Source organism: Papio anubis, chromosome 14, assembly GCF_008728515.1.
Source record: "Papio anubis isolate 15944 chromosome 14, Panubis1.0, whole genome shotgun sequence".
NCBI lineage: Eukaryota > Metazoa > Chordata > Mammalia > Primates > Cercopithecidae > Papio > Papio anubis.
Window position 1 is genome coordinate 88,254,092 of NC_044989.1, and position 21,908 is coordinate 88,275,999.

General features: G+C 40.7%; 1 protein-coding gene across 3 annotated transcripts in view; it reads left to right on the plus strand.

Moving 5' to 3' along the window:
• The window catches only part of RPIA (ribose 5-phosphate isomerase A), a 54,131-nt gene that overhangs the window by 20,528 nt on the left and 11,695 nt on the right, over positions 1–21,908 (plus strand). For all 3 annotated transcript variants that reach the window (XM_003908950.4, XM_031655342.1, XM_031655341.1), the window contains exons 4-8: positions 15,508–15,567; positions 17,725–17,789; positions 18,843–18,911; positions 19,699–19,840; positions 21,119–21,218. In XM_003908950.4, coding sequence (XP_003908999.1) covers positions 15,508–15,567; positions 17,725–17,789; positions 18,843–18,911; positions 19,699–19,840; positions 21,119–21,218 — 436 coding nt within the window. The remainder of the gene's footprint in view (positions 1–15,507; positions 15,568–17,724; positions 17,790–18,842; positions 18,912–19,698; positions 19,841–21,118; positions 21,219–21,908) is intronic.

The following is a 21,908-nucleotide window of genomic DNA, read 5'->3' on the forward strand; positions in this document are numbered from 1 at the left end:
AACCAACGCAATGAAAATATTGTTGGATTGTGTGGTCTTTTGTTCCCTATCTGCTCATTTCTTGTTTTTGTTTTGGATTTTTTTTTTTTTTTTTAAGACGGAGTCTCATTGTGACGTCCAGGATGGAGTGCAGTGGTATGATCTGGGCTCACTGCAACCTCCACTTCCTGGATTCAAGTGATTCTCTTGTCTCAGCCTCCAAGTAGATGGGAATACAGGCACCTGCCACCATACCTGGCTAATTTTTTTGTATTTTTAGTAGAGACAGGGTTTCACCATGTTGGCCAGGCTGGTCCCAAACTCCTGGCCTCAACTGATCTGCCCGCCTTGGCCTCCCAAAGTGCTGGGATTACAGGTGTGAGCCACTGTACCTGGCCCCTGTCTGCTCCTTTGAAGAGTGCTGGGCTACCTGATTGTCAGCCAGCTCTCAGGATGAGGATTGTCTGTCAGGTCATTACCTTGGGGAACTCCTGATGTCAGATCATTTGTCTTTCCTCTGGTTGGTCAGATGTCCTAGAGAAGGCTGCCCCATTTCTTTTTGGGAGGGGTATGCATGGCTACCCATGGCCTGGGAGTCAAGTAGGTAAAGAGGACTAGAAGATGTCTGTCAGTATTCTGGATGTAAACTTGCTTTTAATTCTCTTGTTTTCAATACAATACCTATGGTAGATGAGAGAAAGTGCCTACAACATTTTGCAGCATCTCCTGAACCTGGGCATGAACATGTGACTTGTTTGTCAGCCACCAAGTTCTGGGATAGCTGCTGTGCAGCAGTAGCTCACCGATAGGGTACCCTTGTCCTCAAATGTGCTTGGCCACCCAGTCCTAAGAGCAACATTTGACCTTCTCTAGAGAATCAGCATGCTGTTTTGGGAGTACAGAGGGAGGATTAGAGGTATGACAAGTTTTAGATTAGCCTTTCGACCAATCTTCTCTTTTTTTTACTCCTACTGTAACCACAATAGGTTTGTCACTTAACGCACACAGCAAATCAATACACAGAGACACTGGGTTGTAGCAGAGAAAGATTTAACCCTAGGGCCACCAATCAAGGAGACAAGAGGAATCCTCAAATCCATCTCCCTGAGTAGTTGGGGGCTGAGGATTTTAAGGGTTTTGGAATGGGTTGAAGTGTGGAGATGATTGGAAAGAGTGCAGGTTGAAGTCAAGGGACAGGAGATGAAGAAACAGTATTCTCATGCTGATTTTGTTCCTCTTAGCGGGGAAGAGGAGCTTCAAACTAGTTGATGTCAACTATTCAGCTGGAATTCAGGATCTGAAAAAATCATAAGCAATTCTTAAAAGCCTTATGATTCTAATTAATGTCAGAGATCCCATCTATAAGAACACTGGGGGATGCAATTAATTCTTAAAAGCCCATGACTCTAATGTCAGAAATTCTATCTATAGGAACAGTGAAGATACAAGTGATCAGTATCTAGAGCTACATGACTTTTGGTTACAAGGAAGTGGGCCAAAGTGCAGCCTGATTAATGCTTAATTATAACTATATTTTTGTTCAGAATTCATGTTAACCCTGTGAGGTTGGCTTCACATCCTGAAGTTGAAAATATCACTGCTTCCTGAAACTTTTGGGAGGTTCTGTGGTATTTTAGTTACTTCTTAGCTTTCTGTAGTACTGGCCTAGGTTTTTTGTTTCTTATTCCTGCATTTACCGTTGTCCATCAGTATTCCAGCTTTTAAAATTTGTTGCTGTTTTCTCCTCTTTTCTCCTCTTTGGTCAAGTTTATGCCTTTAAGAAAAAAATCCTTTATTGTAGTTTCAGGGAGGTTTTGAGAAGGAGCTGTGAAAGAAAAATAAATCTCAGGCCCCCACATCACTAAGCCAAGGGAAAAGTCAAGCTGGGAACTATGTCAGGCAAACCTGCCTTCCGTTTTCTTTCTAAATAAGATAGCTACAAAATTAAAAAGGTACATACCTCCCTCAAAATTTGCCTACAAGGAGATTCCTTGTGGACAAAAGACAGAACTCAAAGTCATCCCTCTGAGACTCACCTGAGACAAATCCATATCTGATTGCTTCCTCTACCCTATTGTTTATGTAAAAATGCAGATATTGAGCTAGACTAAATTGTGTATTCAGTGGATAGCGGCTGGAGAACTCAAAATAATGCAGTCTTTTGTCTATTATCTACTTGTGACCCGGAAGACCCCCTCACCACCTCAAGTTGTCCTGCCTTATCAGACTGAACCTAGGTATATCTGATACATATTGATCGATGTCTCATGTCTCCCTAAAACGTATAAAAGCAAGCTGTACCCTGACCACCTTGAGGCACATGTCAGGACCTCCTGAGTTTCTGTCATAGGCACATCCTTAACCTTGGCAAAATAAACTTTCTAAATTGATTGTGACCTGTCTCAGATACCTTTTGGTTTACAGAGCTGAGCTAAATGCAGGTGTTCAAACTGCCATCTTTACCTGGAAGTTTGACCGTGTGTTTTTAAGACAGCACTCCTCACCCAACTGTGTTTTATGGTAACAATTGATAACAGTGTATCCAGACTGGAAAATGCTGGCCCATTCCAGTTAATTGGGTGGAGGAGTCATTGAGAATTCACAGGGCCTTTTAAAATTCACTTGTTCAGGTTACTTTTTGTCCCACTCAAACATAAACTTATTTTTGTGTTAAGTTTAGCCAGATACAGTCTCCGGAAATGGTTGAAAGGAAGTCAGAATATTTTGTGGGGGCCAAGAGAAAACTTCCCGTTTGCCCTCTGAAGATTCACTGAAAATTACTGACAAAAGGCATACAAATGTGTTTGATCATTGTTTTAATGTGGCACAAGTGCCTTCAGCATGAAGATCCAAAGATCAGAGGAAACTCTTCATTTTTATGCTTAGGTTCATCAAAGTATGGACAGCCATGTAGAAATACAATTGGACAAAAAGGATATGATTTAATGCTAGTAGATACCAGCTAAATTGAGAAACCCAGCAAGACCCTCGGTTTAGATCCTTCCCGATCTCTGCAGCACTCCTTCCTTCTTGGTATGGGGCAGGACCGTCTTTGGAATGGGGGTCTTATGACCTACAGTCATACAAAGATAGGTGAGATAATTTCTTTATGTCCAGTTTTGGCATAGAAAGATGAGGGAGGGAGGAGGTTAGAGTAATATTGTTAAATTTTGTGAACCCCCAAAATGTGAGATAAGTCTCAGATAATTTAGAAAGTTTATATTGCCAAAGTTTAGGACACATGCCTGTGATACACTTCCGGAGGTCCTGATGACATGTGCCCAAGGTGGTCAGAGCACAGTTTGGTTTTATACATTTTAGGGAGACATGAGCCATCGGTCAACATATGCAAGATGAACATTGGTTTGGTCTGGAAAGGCGGGACAACTCGAAGCGAAGGCGGGAAGACTTGAAACAGGGAGGTAGCTTCCAGGTCATAGGTAGGTAAGAGACAAATGGTTGCATTCTTTTGAGTTTCTGATTAGCCTTTCCAAAAGAGGCAATCACATATGCATTTATCTCAGTGAGCAGAGGGGTGACTCAATCGAATGAGAGGCAGGTTTGCCCTAAGCAATTCCCAGCTTGAGTGACTTTGGGGCCCCAGATTTATTTTCCTTTCACATTTCCCCACTTTCTTTTAAAAAATCTTTTGGAGAAAGCATTTTAGAAGAAAATGAGTCTCTGGTTTCAGGTTTCTTCTGATCTCTCTTGGCTGGGATTGTTTATTCCTAGACAGGTAGGTCCTGAGTTTTTAGGAAAGTTCATTTTTAGCAGGTCGTGAAGTCTCATGTCCTATGAAGAGTAAATAGGGGGAGGAAGGGAGAAAAGCAACAACAAACAAAAGAACAATCCTGGAAAACTGATGTAGGCCACATTGCTCTAAAGTCCATACATTAGTAGACAGGTATGAAAGTGGCTTATGTATGTAAATAGGTTGCTGTTGTTTTCTTCTAAAGTTTAAGTTGTCTAGCTTCAGTTTGCAGGACTTTATGAAAGCACAGTTCAGTTTTCAGTGACTCCAAATTTGGAACAGTGGGGAAAAAAGAAGGGGGAAAAAAAAAAAGCCTGAAGACATTATTTTGTAGGGTTGTAGCCAAGAAAAATTAGAATTTGGTTCAAGTTGTAGAAAATAGTAAAATTGAAAAAATGTAGGCAAGACTGGAATGTAACAACAGGTGTGCTATAGTTTTTGAAACAATTTTTCTCTAGTTTCCCATTTTTACTAAAGACAAATCATGGTAGGACTGATTTGCATTATTTTACTTGGCCTTATTATTTGTATACAGTGCAGCAAGAATGATAATTACTTTTTTTACATAGGCTTTTAAATTGGCTTTAATGGAACTTTGTTCCATAGAAGGAATCTCAGATAAGACTCCTTTTTTTGAGCTGAGCCCATCCATTGTGGATTTGTACCATCAAATACCTATGAGCTGGGTGAATTCCTTTCCTCTTGAGGTTCCAAGATAAACTTGGGCCTCCTGGGCCTGTCAGAAAGTGACATTCTTTACTTACCACAAGTCAGGAACCCTGTACTGGGACTGTGTAGACAAAGGTATAAGGTCAGTTTTTCCAACGGCCTTTTATTGACTCCATAAGTCAGTTTGATTTCTTTATGGAAGACACACCATTCAGGTTAAAGTGTTGGTAAAATAACCAGTTTATTTAATTGTGCCCCATTGCAAATACAGATTCTTATTGCACTTATGCAAATAACTGTATTGTCATAAGGTAAGAGGAGTCACCAATACTCCCCAAATTTTGTAGAAATCAGGTAGAGAAAAACAGGTATGCCCCAAATTTGGTTCATAACAGTATACTTTACTAAATTGTTAAAAGCTATAAATAGCTTAAAAGAAGTTTTTGACTCTGAAAAATAAAAGAAAGGATCAGCAACGTCTTAAGCAAAACGTAAAAAAGATTACTTCAGACTTCTATTAGTTTAGTCCATGCAGTTAATTCCTGTTCTGCTTGATATTCATGAATATTTCAGCTCTCTGAGTCCTGAAAGTTTTTTCTTTATTCTGATGTTACAATCTCCAAAGTTATGAGAAACTTGTATTCAAGAGCACCTGTTAAGAGTTTTATAGCTCATTATAAAGCCACCTTCTAAAGAGGACTAAACAAGACAACAGTTGTCATAGATGACAAAAAGTTTTAGGGCAGCCACAGTCAAAGACACAATTGAGAAGGAAATTTGTTACCTCTGTGGCACATAGTAATTTAACATAACAATTATAATTATTACTGATAACATATATTAAGTCATATCAGAATTATAGGAGTTTCCCATAATTTTGGAACACATACTAATAACATTTATACAAATACAGCCCAGAGAAAAGCAAACACTATTTCATAAATGACAATGCTTCCTGTATAATTTTTATACCAAATAAGCCAAATTATGTCATTGGATTTTAGGGAACCTGGTATCTTAAAGATTTAATTAGGTCAGAAAAAGGCATAATTTATAATTTGATTTTGGAAATATTGTCAAATATCAAAGGTTTAAAACACTTGATATCACAAAAGAGGATCACAGCTCATTGTAAAAGAAGTCATTCATTTAACCAAAGTGATAACCTAAGGATTAAAAAAAAAAAAAAAGTCAAAAACCTTTATTTTTTAAAAGAGGAAACTTAATTTTCCAAACAATAAGCCCTAATAAAAACATGAAGCTAATTAAATTTGTTTTCCAAAATTTATAAACAATTTATAACATTTTAATCTTGAACATAAGATATAACTTCCATAAGCCTTTGATAAACTTTATAACCTTTATTAAGGAGTCGGTTAATGCCTCAAGATAACCTTGCTCATCTGACACAGGTGCCCATATGCTGGTCTTGCATCAGTGTGCTTTTGACATTAATGATTTATTTATAGTGAAACTGAACTTATTTTATCTCTCAAAATTGGCTCTGACAATCTCACACACCCACCTCTTCCATGATAGTCCCTTGGCCTTGAGGAGTTGAATAGCTTTAATTTCTGGCCTGTGTCTCAGTAATGCAGTTTATTTTGATTGACATCTTTTATGGGATCTGATGATGAGGCTTTCATTGCTGTCAGTATTTAAGATTTCACAAGACTTGGTATCCTTTTCAGACTCAGGAGTCAAAGCCCTGTAACTTAATATTACAAGAACTTGACTAGCCTGGCTAACACGGTGAAACCCCGTCTCTACTAAAAAAATACAAAAAACTAGCCGGGCGAGGTGGCAGTCGCCTGTAGTCCCAGCTACTGGGGAGGCTGAGGCAGGAGAATGGCATAAACCCGGGAGGCGGAGCTTGCAGTGAGCTGAGATCCCGCCACTGCACTCCAGCCTGGGCGACAGAGCGAGACTTCGTCTCAAAAAAAAAAAAAAAGAAAAAAAAAATATATATATATATATATATTACAAGAACTTTAAAAGCACATACAAAAAGATACATGGATGTAATAACCTTAATTAAAAAAAAAAAATAGTCTCAGTTTTTTTCCTAAGCAAACCAAAACTTAATGCCATAGGAATTATTTCCATAAAACGTAAAATCTGTTAGGCCAGTTACAGAATATTATATTGGAAGAAAACATTTCCTTTAGACCTTTAAGAAATTATTGTTAGCATCAGGCCACAACAAATAGAACTTGAGGGAAAAAAAACTTATATGAGCTGAAAATGAGTTGGAGAGCATTACTTTGCTCCTTTTAAAAGGGGAGAGAAAACTGAAAATGGTGAGATGCAATAAATGTCAAACTTCTAAAACAAAATTAAAAAAATATAAATTATTTTAAAATACGTTATTAAATATATTTTAAATATATAGAAATATATTTAATAGTTATGAGATACCATCTCACACTGGTTAGAATGGCTATCATTAAAAAGTCAGGAAACAACAGATGCTAGAGAGGATGTGGAGAAATAGGAACGCTTTTACATTGTTGGTGGGAGTGTAAATTAGTTCAACCATTGTGGAAGACAGTGTGGCAATTCCTCAAGGATCTAGAACCAGAAATGCCATTTCACCCAGCAATCCCATTACTGGGAATATACCCCAAGGATTATAAATCATTGTACTATAAAGACACATTCTCATGTATGTTTATTGCAGCACTATTCACAGTAGCAAAGACTTGGAACCAACCCAAATGCCCATCAATGATAGACTGGATGAAGAAAATGTGGCACATATACACCATGGAATACTATGCAGCCATAAAAAAGGATGAGTTCATGTCCTTTGCATGGACATGGATGAAGCTGGAAACCATCATTCTTAGCAAACTAACACAAGAACAGAAAACCAAACACTGCTTGTTCTCACTCATAAGTGGGAGTTGAACAATGAAAACACATGGACACAGGGAGGGGAACATCACACACTGGGGCCTGTCAGTGGGTGAGGGGCTAGGAGAGGAATAGCATTAGGAGAAATAGCCGATGTAGATGATGGGCTGATGGGTGCAGCAAACCACCATGCCATGTATATACCTATGTAACAAACCTGCATGTTCTGCACATGTATTCCAGAGCTTTAAGTATAATAAAAAAACACATTTAATAATTATACTTTAATATACATAAATAATTATATTAATGTAATTATATTTTATAAATATATTAATTATATTAATGTAATTGTATTTTAATATAATTAGTATAACTAATATATAATATAACATATTAGTATATTTTATTACTATAATTAATATATGTTAATATATAATAGATGTATTTTTTATATCTATTATATATATATATACACACACACACACACACGCACATGTATGTTTATTGCAGCACTATTCACAATAGCAAAGACTTGGAACCAGCCCAAATGCCCATCGGTGATAGACTAAAGAAAATGCGGCGCATATACACCGTGGAATGCAGCCATAAGAAAGGATGAGTTCATATAATATATATTATGTAATTATAATTATGTATTGAAACATGATTATGTATTAATAACATTAAATATATCTTTACATATATTTATTTTAAAGCATAATTAAAATCTCTAATTATTAAGAGTAAATCCCTTAAGAAATCAATCCCTTACTGTTCTAATAAATTCTTAGTATATAAATGGCTTTTTAAAATAGCAAACCCAATCTCCAGAAAGACCATTATCATTTCCCTTTAATTATAGACAGCTTGATCATGTAAAATTTTTTTTTTTAATCCTTTTATTGTGCCTTAGACTCCTCATGACATGCTTGGACTTTCTGGTTTGTCCTGAACATACCTCTTTCTTAAACAACCAGTCATATTATTCTAGGTCCAAATTAATCATACAAGATTTTTTCTCATATAAAATTATTTCTCTTTAAGCTTTTTCACCAAAAAAAACCCCTTTATTTCTATAGCTTTCTTTACATCTCTCTTATTTTGTGGTTCCTTTTACCTTGTTTTATACATAACCTTAAAAAAAGCTTTGAATCAGACAAAAAGTGTTCACCTTTTTAAGGGCACTTTTTTTAGAAAGAATGTTTTCCTACAATATATTTTTATTGGAAAATATCCAAATAATGAAATATCTATAATTTAATATAACTTTTGATTCTAAATTATGACAAGTTTGTATACAAGTATTTGTCGCATTACATTGACTTAATTGTTTATCTAGATTATGAAAAGTTTGGTAGTCATTATTTAAAGTTATGAAACTCTCCATTGCAAAATTCTGAGACAGTGAAGAAGATAGGACCTAACTGACTATCTTGCTTCTACCTTTATGCTGTCCTTGTTCATTACTGGTCTTTGGGAGGAATTTAGTTTGTAATTTAGCTTTGAAACAAAGACGATAACAGTCCTTTGTCTCATCTGCCATTATACAAGCCATGGTCAAATCCTCTCTGTAGTGTACAAGGTAATCTCTGGTACTCCACAGCCAGAGTTCAGGTCACGCAATACAGGAAAACAGAGCTTTAGACCTAAGAAGAATCTGCCCATGACTCTTGAAACCCCACAGAGAAAACAGAGCACCCCAACTGTGGTGAGTGGCACCTTTGTTCTGAATTCTTTAAAGGAGTTCAAGTCATTATAAACATCTAGACTTTTTTTGGTACTGCAGATGGCAAAGGGGGAAGGAGAAGTATAGGGTGGAAGAAAAGTCAATGAAAGAACTTTTTTTTTTTTAAAGACAGGAAGCAAACACAGAAACCAAGTGCATAGTTTTTTTGTTTGTTTGTTTTTCCCTCTTTTGCAGCTGCGAGGAACTTTAGCCAAAGTAGAAAGGGTTTGTTACTCATAATTTGGAATTCTTACTTGGATTTGATCAAGTCCGGTAGAGTTGGTCAAATCTGTTGGGAGAAAGACTGCAACAAACAACAACAAAAACGCTGACAATATGAACACTGAGTGCTCTAATGGTAAGGAGAAATTAAAACCAACTGGTTGTTAAACTTTAGACAAGATAAAACTTCAATTCAGCTACTTACCTAGGGATGGGTTTCAGGCTAAAGAGTGCTTTCTACCGCCCTAGAAGCAGGAGAAAAAAAACAAAAAAACTTGAACTCATATTCCCTGCTGGGAGCAAGGTCAAACTCCATAAAGGAGTTACTTGCCTTCCATCGTCGTGGAAACAGGAAATCTTGCCTGCCTTGCCTTCCTTTCTGGAAGCAAGTAAAACTCCAAAAAAAAAAAAAAAAGAGGGATGGGTTGTACAGCAAAACAAACTTTAGATTTTTGACCAGATTTGGGGAGATCAGGGATTCTCGGGAGGGTGTACTCCCAGACCTCAGCAAATTGTCCTGTTGGTTTGAGCCATAAAATTAGCTCATGCTGGTCCCAGGCACTGATAGGAGATTTGTCAAAGGTCAGGGGCACCTCTACTCAGAATTCTCTGTGGTTACCAAAATGTCAGCCCTGAAAATCTGAGACAGGTTTCAGTTAATTTAGAAAGTTTATATTGCCAAAGTTGAGGGCACGTGGTTGTGACACGCCTCAGAAGGTCCTGATGACATGTGCCCAAGGTGGTCAGAGCACAGTTTGGTTTTGTATATTTTAGGGAGACATGAGGTGTTAATCAGTATATGCAAGATGAACATTGGTTTGGTCTGGAAAGGTGGGACAACTCAAGCAAAGGCGGGAAGACTTGAAGCTGGAAGGGGGCTTCCAGGTCATAAGTATATAAGAGACACATGGTTGCATTCTTTTGAGCATCTAATTAGCCTTTCCAAAGGAGGCAATCAGATACGCATTTATCAGAATGAGCAGAGGGTTGACTTTGAATAGAATGGGAGGCAGGTTTGCCCTAAGCAGTTCCCAGCTGGAGTGGTTATGGGGCCTCAAGATTTATTTTCCTTTCACGGTTTTATGTGTGGCTTTGGGGAAAGGGAAAAGGAAAGTGGTTGTGGTTTCTGTGACCTGCCTTGGGGAGGAGGGATTCTAGTTTCTATGGCTATCCTCAGGAGAGCATGAGGGGCCAGAGTCAGGAGGGCAGAATAAATTGAAAGGAACTTTTGCTTCTGAAGATATTTCTTTCTTTTTTCTTTCTTTTCTTTCTTTCTTTTTTTGTTTTATTTTGTTTTGTTTTTTTGAGACAGAGTCTCACTCTGTCACCCAGGCTGGAGTGCAGTGGTGTGATCTTGGCTCACTTCAACCTCCACCTCCCAGGTTCAAGTGATTCTTACGCTTCAGCCTCCCTAGTAGAAGAGATTACAAACATACGGCACCACACCCAGCTAATTTTTTTGTATTTTTAGTAGAGATGGGGTTTCACCATATTGGCCAGGCTGATCTCGAACTCCCAACCTCAGGTGATCCACCCACCTGGGCCTCCCAAAGTGCTGGGATTACAGGAGTGAACCACCGTGCCCGGCAGCTACTGAGGATGTTTCTGAGGCTTTTATTTTGGGGTATCCTGAGCCCCAACAGTTTCATGCCCTACTTTTTAAATAAGTAAACCTGTAGGGATTTAAATGATTTTGGTGGATTTGGTGGATTAAAATTAAAGGCCTTTAATTTTAAAGATAGAAGGTAAAGAAGAAGGTAAAGCACTTGAAAGCCAGAACTGGTTTAAACCAAAAACAGCATTTATTGCTCACTCTGCCCTCAGTTCTACCTTGATTGGGTAGTAGAAGGGAAAATGTTTACACTTCTACTATGTAAGCACCACAAAACCTGAAAACCATATTTTGTGAAATAATAGAACACATTTTCAGGTTTTATTGTCAAACTAAGGGAAAACAGAAGTACCGTTAGCCTGCCAAGTGCCACTGTCCCTAATCACAAGAGACATTTAGAGGTACCAGCTGTGGGATTTGCTTCTTGCCTTTCTTCAGAATCACAAGCTAATCATTAGCTTTCCTGCTCCTTGCACTTTCCCGAGCTCTGGCCAGAAGATGCAGGCAGAGGTGTTTACATGCTCCAGAAACCTTTTTCCTTGCCTGTTAGAAGCTTCTGGTGTCTAGCAGTTGCAGATCTCAGTGGAGCACCAGAGGCTGCATATGCTCACTGAGCCAGTAGTGGGTCAAAACCCTCATGCTGTTTGTTAAACTCCATGCATCAGTTTGCCAAGGCTTCCATAACAGGGTTCCACAGACTGAGTAGCTTAAAAAAAAACCAGAAATGTATTGTCTGAGAGTTCTGGAGGCTAGAACTCCGAGATAAAGGTGTTGGCAGAACTGGTTCTCTGAGACTGTGAAGGAGAATCTGTTCTGTGCCTTCCTCCTAACTCTCTCAGTGGGTTGCTGATATCCTTTGGTGTTCCTTGGCTTGTAGGTCCATCCCCCTGATCTCTGCCTGCATGTTCACATGTTGTTCTCCCTGTGGGCCTGTTTGTTTCTGTGTCAAAATTTCCGCTTTTAATAAGGACACCAGTTACATTGATTTAGAGCTTACGCTAATGGCCTCATTTGAATTTGATTACCTCTCTAAAGACCCTGTCTCCATAAAACATCCCATTCTGAAGTACTGAGGCTTAGAACTCCAATAGATCTTTTTTGGGGGGAACACAATTCAACCTAACATTCAGGAAGGATGAGGCCCACACTGTTTGTAATCAACTTCTCTGTAGAGCTGCTGGACCACTCCTGCAGGGAGGCAAGTCACAGATGGGGAGAAGGAAGAGTTGGAGAGCTTGCTGATAGGAACAGGCTTAAAGTGTTCTGTCCTAGTGCGATCTTGAAGTCGCTGCACAGGGGCCCAGACTTCAGTTGTCCATTTTAACAAACTGGCAGAATTTCTGAGACCCGTGTTGTGAATTGGGGCACAGAACTGTTTTAAGGGAGTACAGATGTTCCTCTTGTGTTGTTGCTTATTGTCTGTTGGGGAAGATGGGAGAGTCTCAGGGCTTGCAGAGGTTGAGGGTGGAGTACGGGGGTATGCAGGGGAATCACAGAGGGCCTCCCAGCTGCAGAAATAGACAGTGCTTACCGAGCAGGCCGTTTTCATGTGCCAGGCTTTGGTCAGGTACTAGGCTGGGTGGCTGGTGGTTGTGGTGAGGAGGCGTAGCTCAGTTGGTTGTGGTGATCATTTAAGGCAAGCTTGTCCAACCTGTGGCCCAAGATGGCTTTGAATGTGGTCCAACACAAGTTCATAAACTTTCTTAAAACATTGAGTTTTTTTGTGATTTTTTTTTTTTTTTTTTAAGCTCACCAGCTATTGGTAGTGCTAGTGTATTTTATGTGTGGCCCAAGACAATTCTTCCAATGTGATCCAGGGAAACCAAAAGGCTGGACACCCGTGATTTAAGGTATATACATTTATATAAGAATATAGAGGCCCTTGTGCATGGAGAGTGTGTGTTACTATCTTCGGTGTCTGGTGTGGTGCCTGGCACTCCACAAATGTTCAAAGAATTAATTCTGCATTCACGTATGCAATATTTTATAAGTATATGGTAGAGAAGAAGTGGAGATAATGTGCCTTTTAGGGGAAGGAGAGCCAACTCCTTGTCTAGGACACAACACCTATTTTTAAAATGTCCGTATCAGTTAGCAGTGTGGTTTTTGTTTGTTTGTTTTGTTTTTGAGACAGAGTATTGCTCTGTCGCCCAGGCTGGAGTACAGTGGCACTATCTTGGCTCACTGCCACCCTCCACCTCCTGGTCTCAGGTGATCCTCCTGCCTCAGCCTCCTGAGTAGCTGGGATTACAGGTACACACCATGATGCCCAGCTAATTTTGTATTTTTAGTAGAGACGGGGTTTCACCATGTTGGTCAGGCTGGTCTTGAACTCCTGGCCTCAACTGATCCACCTACCCTGGCCTCCGAAGGTGCTGGGATTACGGGCATGAGCCACCGTGCATGGCTGTTAGCAAAGCGATGTGTTAATGATTGGTTTAATACCCTGTGTGTGTGTGTGCGTGCACGCACGTGTGTGTGCGTGTGTGTGTGTGTGTGTATGTATGCGCGCTTGCGTGCATGTGTGTGTTTGTGTATGTGAGAGAGAAGAGCATGCCACTCTGCAGCCTTACGCCTGCCCTCCTTCTGCAACATTCTTTATAAACTAATTTCAGAGGTGTCATGTCATCACCTCCACTTTGTGCCATTGGTCACTCACACAGACCAATTCTGGGACAGTGGGAAGTGATGACCCAAAGGGATGAATGTCAGGAGGTTAGGATTATTGGGGCCATCTAAGAGGTCATTTTCCAATGTTTTTATAGTCTCAGATCTGAAGTTAGGATGGTTTCTCTAATACTACTTTTACTTTTTTAAACTTTAAAGTTCAGGGGTACATGTGCAGGTTTGTTATATAGGTAAACTCATGTCGTGGGGGTTTGTTGTACGGATTATTTTGTCACTGAGGTGTTAAGCCTAGTACCCATTAGTTATTTTCCCTGATCCTCTCCTTCCTCCCACCCTCCACCCTCTGTCCTTCAGTCAGCCCCAGTGTGTATTGTTGCCCTCTATTGGCTCCCACTTATAAGTGAGAACATGTGGTATTTGGTTTTCTGTTCCTGTGCTAGTTTGCTAAGGATAATGGCCTCTGGCTCCATCCATGTTCCTGAAAAGGACATGATCTCTCTTTGTTTTTGTTTTTAATGACTGCATAGTTCTAATAGTACTTTTGGAGAAATCTAAGAATTAAGAAATAATCTAGCAATACTATTTTTGCTGTTTTCCTTTACAGTATATATTTCTCTTTAATAAGTACAAAAGCATAAGTTTTTTTTTGAACTTGCTTATTCAGCCGGCATTTTATTTTAGCTTTTTATTATGGAAAATTTCAAAGTTTAGAAAGGAGAGAGAACTATAAAATTAACTTCCATGTACTCAGTACCCAGTTTCAATAATTATCAATTCACAGCCAATCCTGTTTCATCCATACCTAAATATCCCCCTGACTCTTATTTAGAAACAAATTCCAGGCATAATATCATTTCATTGTATATATTTCATATGTCTCGCTGAAAAATAGGGAGTCTTTTAGACATCACAATACTAAAAAATAAAAGCAATAATTTCTAATAACATCAATACTTTTTAATAACATCATATCTGGGGTTCAGAGTTTTTTTATTGTCTTATCCTTTAAAAATATATTTTTTAGTTTGTTTGAATTTGGCTCCAACATTACAATTTTCAAGATCTTTATGTTTTAGTCTTAGAGTCTTAGGATTTTAGATTAGAAAGTTGACTTCGGTCATTTCATCTGTCCCTACCTTTTTATAGATGAGAAAAATTGCCAAGGGTCACAGGGCTGGCTCATTTAAGATTGGAACCTGGACCTTCTGATTCTTAAACTCAGGTGCTTTTTGTTTTAAGAAACGTTTGGTTTCTGTGCATTATAAACAAGACATGAATATAAACCCACATCGCTAGGACTTGGGTGTTCAAACATGAAGGTTTGAGGTTCCTTTGTTCCAGCTACGAATCCTGCTCAGAGCCATGTGTTGGCTGTAACCAGTGTTCTCCCCTTTTGTCACCTTTTTAAAAAGATTAGCTCTGAAGCATGACTATAAAGTCAATGGTGCTGACTTTTTCACAAGCATCCTAAATCTCTCCCAGTCTAGTGTGCTAAATTTGCTGACTTCCTCACTTAGTCTTTTTGGTTTCTGGCATTTTTAAGTGTATATATTCTGTTCCTCATATTTACTTAACAGTGTGGGCTGGAAATCACTCCGTGTCCATTCATAGTGATCTTCCTCAGTCTGTTTTTATACTATTGGATTGTTTTAAAAGCTTTTCTAAAATGTTATGGATTTGGTTCTATGTTAGGAACTTTTTATCGCACTTGTTTTGCCAGAAGCTTTAGGATGCCATGGCATTCTCTTTTGTCACAAGTCCCTGATGAGGAGCTCTTAGCTTCGCATTGGAACAGGGTCTTTGCTGTGCCGAGGAGGAGCTCTTAGCTTCTCATTGGAACAGGGTCTTTCCTGCGCTGTTTGCCTTTGTCCAGCTCCCAGGTTGGATCAGCAGTTAGTTTTGCCATTCATGGGGCTAGATCTCCTACCTCTTGGAGGGCCATGCTGGGCTTTGGGAGCGAGCTTGGGCAGGACTTGGGACACTTAAATCCAGAAGAATTCTGAGAATCCTTGCCATGAACTCAGGCAAATGTTCATGGTTGCTCTTCCCTGTCCCCCGCAGGCCCGCCAGCTCATCCTGCAGTATGGCTTGACCCTCAGTGACCTGGATCGACACCCAGAGGTAAGATCGCCACTCAGAGGCAGACCACTGAGTATTTCTCTCCGCTTTTTTGTGGCTGTCACTTGTTTGTGGGCTCCAGATATCTTGTCAAACGTAGGGAAGATGTCAGTTAGTTGTACCAAGTTTTCTCCCGGGACCTTGAGTATTAATTTTGGGTGAGGTCACAAGTGCCGAGGTGGTTCCTTTCCACCACATTCCTTGTGGTTTAACCCCAAGGGCTCAGTGTGAATGTAGTGAAGGGAAATGGGCAAGCCCAGGGCTGCATCCAGGGCTTCCTGAGATCTTTGCGCAGAGGTATAAGAGTGAGCCAGGTCATGGAGCTTGCCACTAAGTGGAAATAAGGAAGAATCATCTGAGGCAGCCATGGACATTTGAAAACATTAAAATTAAGTTTTGTGGTAAAGACTAACATGGGGCAGTCCAGGGGAGACTGACGTTGATGAGGGTGAGCAGCATCACACACCCTAGCTGGCATTTTTTAAGTCATTATTATGTACCAGCTTTTGTGCTGAGTGCTGTACCTGTATTAAACTTTCATCTCCAGTATTCGTGAAGATAGGATACCATAATTTTCCCATTTTATAGATGTGAAAAAGGCACAGAGAGGGTAAGTCATATGGCTAATGCCACAGTTTTTAAGTGGCAGAATCAGAATTTGAACTCAGGCACATCTATTCTAGACTAATGCTAGTTTGAGTTTTTTGGGAAGAGGTAAAGTTTGAATTGGGCTGTAAAGGCCAGGTGGCAAGGGCAGGAGAGAACATTCCAGAGGGTGGTAGATGGGAGCCACAGGAACAGCTCCACATGGGCAAATGGACACTGCTCAGACTGGCTGGGGTGATAGGACAGAGTGAGTGTACTGCGTTGGTGCATAGTGGGGAGAGGGAAAGCAAAGCTGGATAGGAAAAGTGGGGTGGTTTTAAGGCACGTGGAAAACGAGGCGGGGGGTTGAGACTTGATGGTGATCTGGTAGCCCATGTTTCTGTCATACACATGGGCCTCACAGGGGTTAGTAAGAACTATGGGAAGGACTTGGAGATTTCTGTGGGCAGAGCCAGGGCACAGGCTGATCATGTGTTCAGCAGCTGTGAAGAGAGTGGTTTGGGCTGAAGGTGGGCCTGGAGCCCAAACAGAAAAGATTGCCACTTTCCATACCCCTGAGAATTGCCACAGTGCAGCCTGACTTGGGTTAATGCAGGCTTGCGGAGAGCAGTGCTGACTGTAACTTCAGACAAAGACTGGAGTCTGTAAAAGCCTGGAAGCAAGCATGACCCATATGGACCTGTATTTTTTATACCTGTGCCATGCCAGCCATGCCAGGCAACTTAGTAACTGCACCATGAATAGAATTTATACCCTGCATACTGCTTGCTGTCTTTAAAAATATATTTGGGGTTCCTACATTGTCCATGCGGATACCGTGAGTGGTGAGAAATATGTAACTTTCTTGATTTTGGTTTTTGAAAGCTAGATGAACCCATTTGCCCCTCATCCGCCTTAGGGGCTTGTGGTGAAGCTTCCTAATAGAGGGAGCGGGCAAGCCCAGACAAGTGGGGTCTTAGTGGCAATGCCCCAGATAATTTCCAGTTCGGGAACACGTCAACTTTCTTATGTATCTCTTCATTTGATCTTCATGTCCACTTGAACTTGCCTGTGAGGTTGCTCACGGTACAGAGACTTCTGAATCCGTGTTTTTTTTTTTTTTGCACTTTTCCACCCCCAAAGGAATTTAGTAGCACAGATATTACTGTATTGACCCTTTGGTTGGACAAGACTTGTTGTAATGTCTAAGACTTTTTATTCCCCCACCAAAAACCAATTTTTGCCTTTTGGGGGAGGTGATAGCACCCACACTGGGAACATATGTTCTCAATAGTGCCAGCTTGTCCACAGAGAAGCCCATCAACGAGAAAAGGGAACATAGTCTTGTGGGTAAGAACTGTACCCCGGTTAGAGTGCCAAGTCCTGTGCTGTTTCCCTTTGATCCTAGTGGAGCGCCTTAATCTCTTGTAGCTCAATTTCTTGATTTGTTAAATGGGAGTACTAGAATTAGCTAATAGGGCTGCTGAGTATCTGAGGAGCTATTGCACGCTCGGGCAATTCACACAGAGCCTCCCCTCAAGTGGTTTTTGTATCTTTACTTTCCCCCCGATGCAGATCGACCTTGCCATCGATGGTGCTGATGAAGTAGATGCTGATCTCAATCTCATCAAGGGCGGCGGGTGAGTGTGGTGGGGGCTTCTGTGCTAAAGAGTATCTGCCAGTTAATCCTTAGCAAAGCAAGATGGATACAGAATAAACAAATTGCCACTGTGACGTATGCAAGTTTGGCTTTCTCCTGGGATATTAATAGCATATGGCTTTGGACCCAACTCAGCATTTCTGGTCATTAGCAGCAATTTAGTGACGAGGAACCTGGGCCTCTTTAGTGAGATCATTCATTGTAATGGATTCCCTGTGGATCTGTGTTCTTTTGTTGATTCAGACTTTAAAAACGTAAGGCCATATCAAAATAATATTGGCTAGATTATTAGGTCTGTGGGCACCAGTGTGTGACTTTTGCTTTGAAGCTGTGCTTACCTCTGTGAGCAGTTAGGGATATTATTTGTTCCTTTGGAAGACATTAATTGGGTATTTCTTAAGTGCTGATTTGGGGAGTGGTAGGAATGGTGAGTTGAAAAAGGTGAAATCCTGTTCTGCTGGGTCTTATAATCAAGCAGACTATGGAGTGATGCGGCATTTGTTTAAAATCACACTTTACTGTTTATTAGATTTTCTTATGTGTTATTTAATCATGTCAACTGCAGATGTGAGATAATTTAGCTGCTAAACCGTAGAGGTAGACCTGGACCCAAATCTGCTGATTCAGTGCTCTGGGCTGTCTCCACTTCATCACCCTCATTGGCAAATAGTCTATTGGGCAGGTTGTTCAAAGCATGCCCTCAGCTTCTAGACCTTCCCATTCATGCCATGTCCAGATGACGTCTCCCTGTACACAATGCTTCCTCTCAGATGCATTTGGATGGAATTATGCCTGGCCTGAATGGGAACTTTGTCTGCTTTCTAGGTTTCTTCCAGACACAGGGTAATGTTTCTAGAGTCCATTTACTAGGAGCAGCATGATGGGACTGGGGATGTCCCTTTGAAAATTAAAAGTCAAGTTTCTCTTTAAGTGCCAGGATTGAGTGGATTTGGGATTCCTGTATGTGACCTTAGTTCCCAAACTGAGATTTTTGTCTTACTCCTGTGTTCCTTTGCTTCCTTCTTATCTGCAGAGGCTGCCTGACCCAGGAGAAGATTGTGGCTGGCTATGCTAGTCGCTTCATCGTGATCGCTGATTTCAGGTAGTTTCTGGTGTTTGAACTGCCAACTGAGGAGGTAGATTGGAGCCCCAAGCCTCATCCTCATTTTTGTGAAGGAGGAAATGGAGAGCTGCAGGGACTCTCTGACTTTCTGAGACTGATTGCTAGGACTTAGTACAGTGTCTGGGAGACCTTATGTTCTGCTTCTAGGCTGAAGGTAGATGTTGCTAATCACACCACTGTTATCTGCAGTCAGGATCTCTAGCATTGTTTCACGTGTTCAGTGGGACAGGGAAACAGCTTTTCACCCTGTTAGCAGAGCATGCTCTCATGTGTCATGTCACTCACTGGATCCTCACAGGGAGCCTCAGGGTGTGCCCTGCCCACGGGCAGTGACTCAGCATGCCCTGCTTCTTCTCAGGTCAGGGTTTGCCGCAGGTGACTGGTGTCATTGATAGTCTTTGGCCAGGCTCTCAGATGAGCATCTGAGAGGAATCTGGTCAAAAGCACTGTGCTGAGCATGTTAATTTCAAATATGTGCATGTGTGTATTTGCTTGTGAAATATAGCCACAGGATGAGCATAAATATTAAACACCTACATACCTACAAGCCAGCAATATCAGATTTTAACATTTTTGTCATGTATATTTCAAATAGCTCTTTTCCTATATAGTGAAACAGCTAATTCATTTGAAGCCCTGTGTATACTGCCTCTGATCGCTTTCCTTGCCTTCCTACTATCTAATTAACCCCATTCCTGAATTTGGTGTTTGCCTGTACTATTGAGCTTATTTACTTTTATTGCACTTTTTGACTCCTCCTTTCCAGGAAAGATTCGAAGAATCTCGGGGATCAGTGGCACAAGGGAATCCCCATCGAGGTCATCCCAATGGCCTATGTCCCAGTGAGCCGAGCTGTGAGCCAGAAGTTTGGGGGCGTGGTTGAACTTCGAATGGCTGTCAACAAGGCTGTGAGTGGCCTGGTTGGGCTGGGGGTGTCCTGGGTGCACTCAGGTTTTCAGTATGGTGTGCTCCCTTCTGTTCCAGTTAGGTCCTCTGTGCTTCCACCAGGCAATTGGCTTTTATTTATTTTTAATTGATGTATTTGTTTGTTTTCAGAGAGTTGGCCCTGTTAGTTTCTGCATTCAAACTCTTGTAGACAAGACCACACTTAATACAGTGCATCTCCTTTGTACAGAGAGGGGAATGATTCTTTCTCTGTGCCTCACATTCTGACATCCCACAGGTGATCTGACTTTTGTGCCTGAGGCCTGGAACACCCTGATTGGCAGCTGTGAAACACTGGCTTTGGGAACCCGTTTGAAGCAGAAAGTTTTTTAGGTTTCATGGTGTAACTTCTTTTCTCCCTCTTGTTTCCTCTCATTCTGTGGTTAAATGTGACAAGAAGTAGAATTTCCTGGGTTGTGTGAACTCTTCCCCAGGAACACACTCCAGATGCTCCAGATTTTTCATGTTTCTCTTTAGCTTCTAAAGTGGATTGCACAGAACTTTTCCCTCTTTTTGTACTTAAATAAGCAAGCAAAGAGCAATCCAGAAGCTAACCACAGTTACATGTGTAACTACATAAACACTTTGGAGGATAGCGAAAAGATCTGTCACCCTACCCTGATACATTTTTATTTTAATATACTTTGTCCCCAGTGTTTCTGTGACTTTTAAAAAAACCGTAGTTCTATTCCTAGTGGTTGTACGGTGCTCTGACTGACGTTCATATTGTCGGGCATGAAAGAAATGCAGCACGAAATGGAGAAGTGGTTCGACCTTGACCCTGTCAGAGTTCTTATTGGAAAGCCACGTTGCTACTAGTGTTCTTATTGTCTTTTGGATTCTGTTTCTTGCCCTTTTTCTTATTGGCCCAGTAGTAACTTAAGGAAGCAGATAAGAACAATAAATTTTGGACTAAAGGAAGTAAGAACAATGAACCAGAAATCAGATAGGAATGTGGTGATAATTGTGACATGTTCACATAGTCATAGTGGGAGCTCATGTGAGTAAAAATAGCTTGATACATTTGTTAAGAGGCTTGTATTCTGTCTCTACAAAGACTACAATCTAAGTCTGATTTCAAAGCTCCTGCTTATTACCACTTCACAGCACACCTTCTAAGAAAGCATAAAGTGGGAGCTGGTTAAAATGCATACTTGTCTTTTGTTGTCCCCTCTACTTTCCTGTCCTTCTCTGCCTACCTGTATCTGCATCCTTGGTCATTGTGGAAAATTATCTTCTAGGGTCCTGTGGTGACAGATAATGGGAATTTTATCTTGGACTGGAAGTTTGACCGGGTACACAAATGGAGTGAAGTGAACACAGCTATCAAAATGATCCCAGGTAACATGAGTGGCATTCAACAGGCATGTACACACCCATGCCCTTCATAACTGGCCCCTACATCTGGCTAAGGAAGGCACAATGGACATGGGCTTTGTAAGGCTTGGTTGGAAAGAAGAATTCCCTTTATACTGTGTTTGGGTTTTTAACTTCACCTCCTTTGCCGTATTCCCTTCCCCCAACAATTGTTGCTTACCTAGCAGCTTTGTTGCTTGTGCATTTCACAGCCTGTTTGAGTTGGGATAGTCCTGAAGCTGAGGGAAGTTCAGAGGGGACTTGCCTTGAAATAAGGCCATCATCTCTGGGTAGAACCTTTCCTTCCAGGAGCTGGACTGCAGCCTCTTTTTGTGGACTCTCTTAAGCAGGGGGGAAAATGACTCAATTAATCCACATTCATTGGTTGCATGCCAAAGGCAAGATGTTGTGCTGTGTGTTACAGGGGATACTTCAATTTGGAGGACTTGTAATCTGTCCTTAAGGAGAATTGATGTAAACCTGCGGAAATCTGTGTGTATGTGTGGAAGCCATGCCTACAAATAAGATAGAATGTGCTAAATTCTACTAGAGGAATACCAAGAGTCTAGAGTGCACAAAAAGGTTCTTTTTGGCAGAATGCGAGGATGTTTTATGGTGTAGAGGTGGTTTTTCACCCGTGCCTTGGCATAGCATAAGTTAGACATGGTGCTAAGT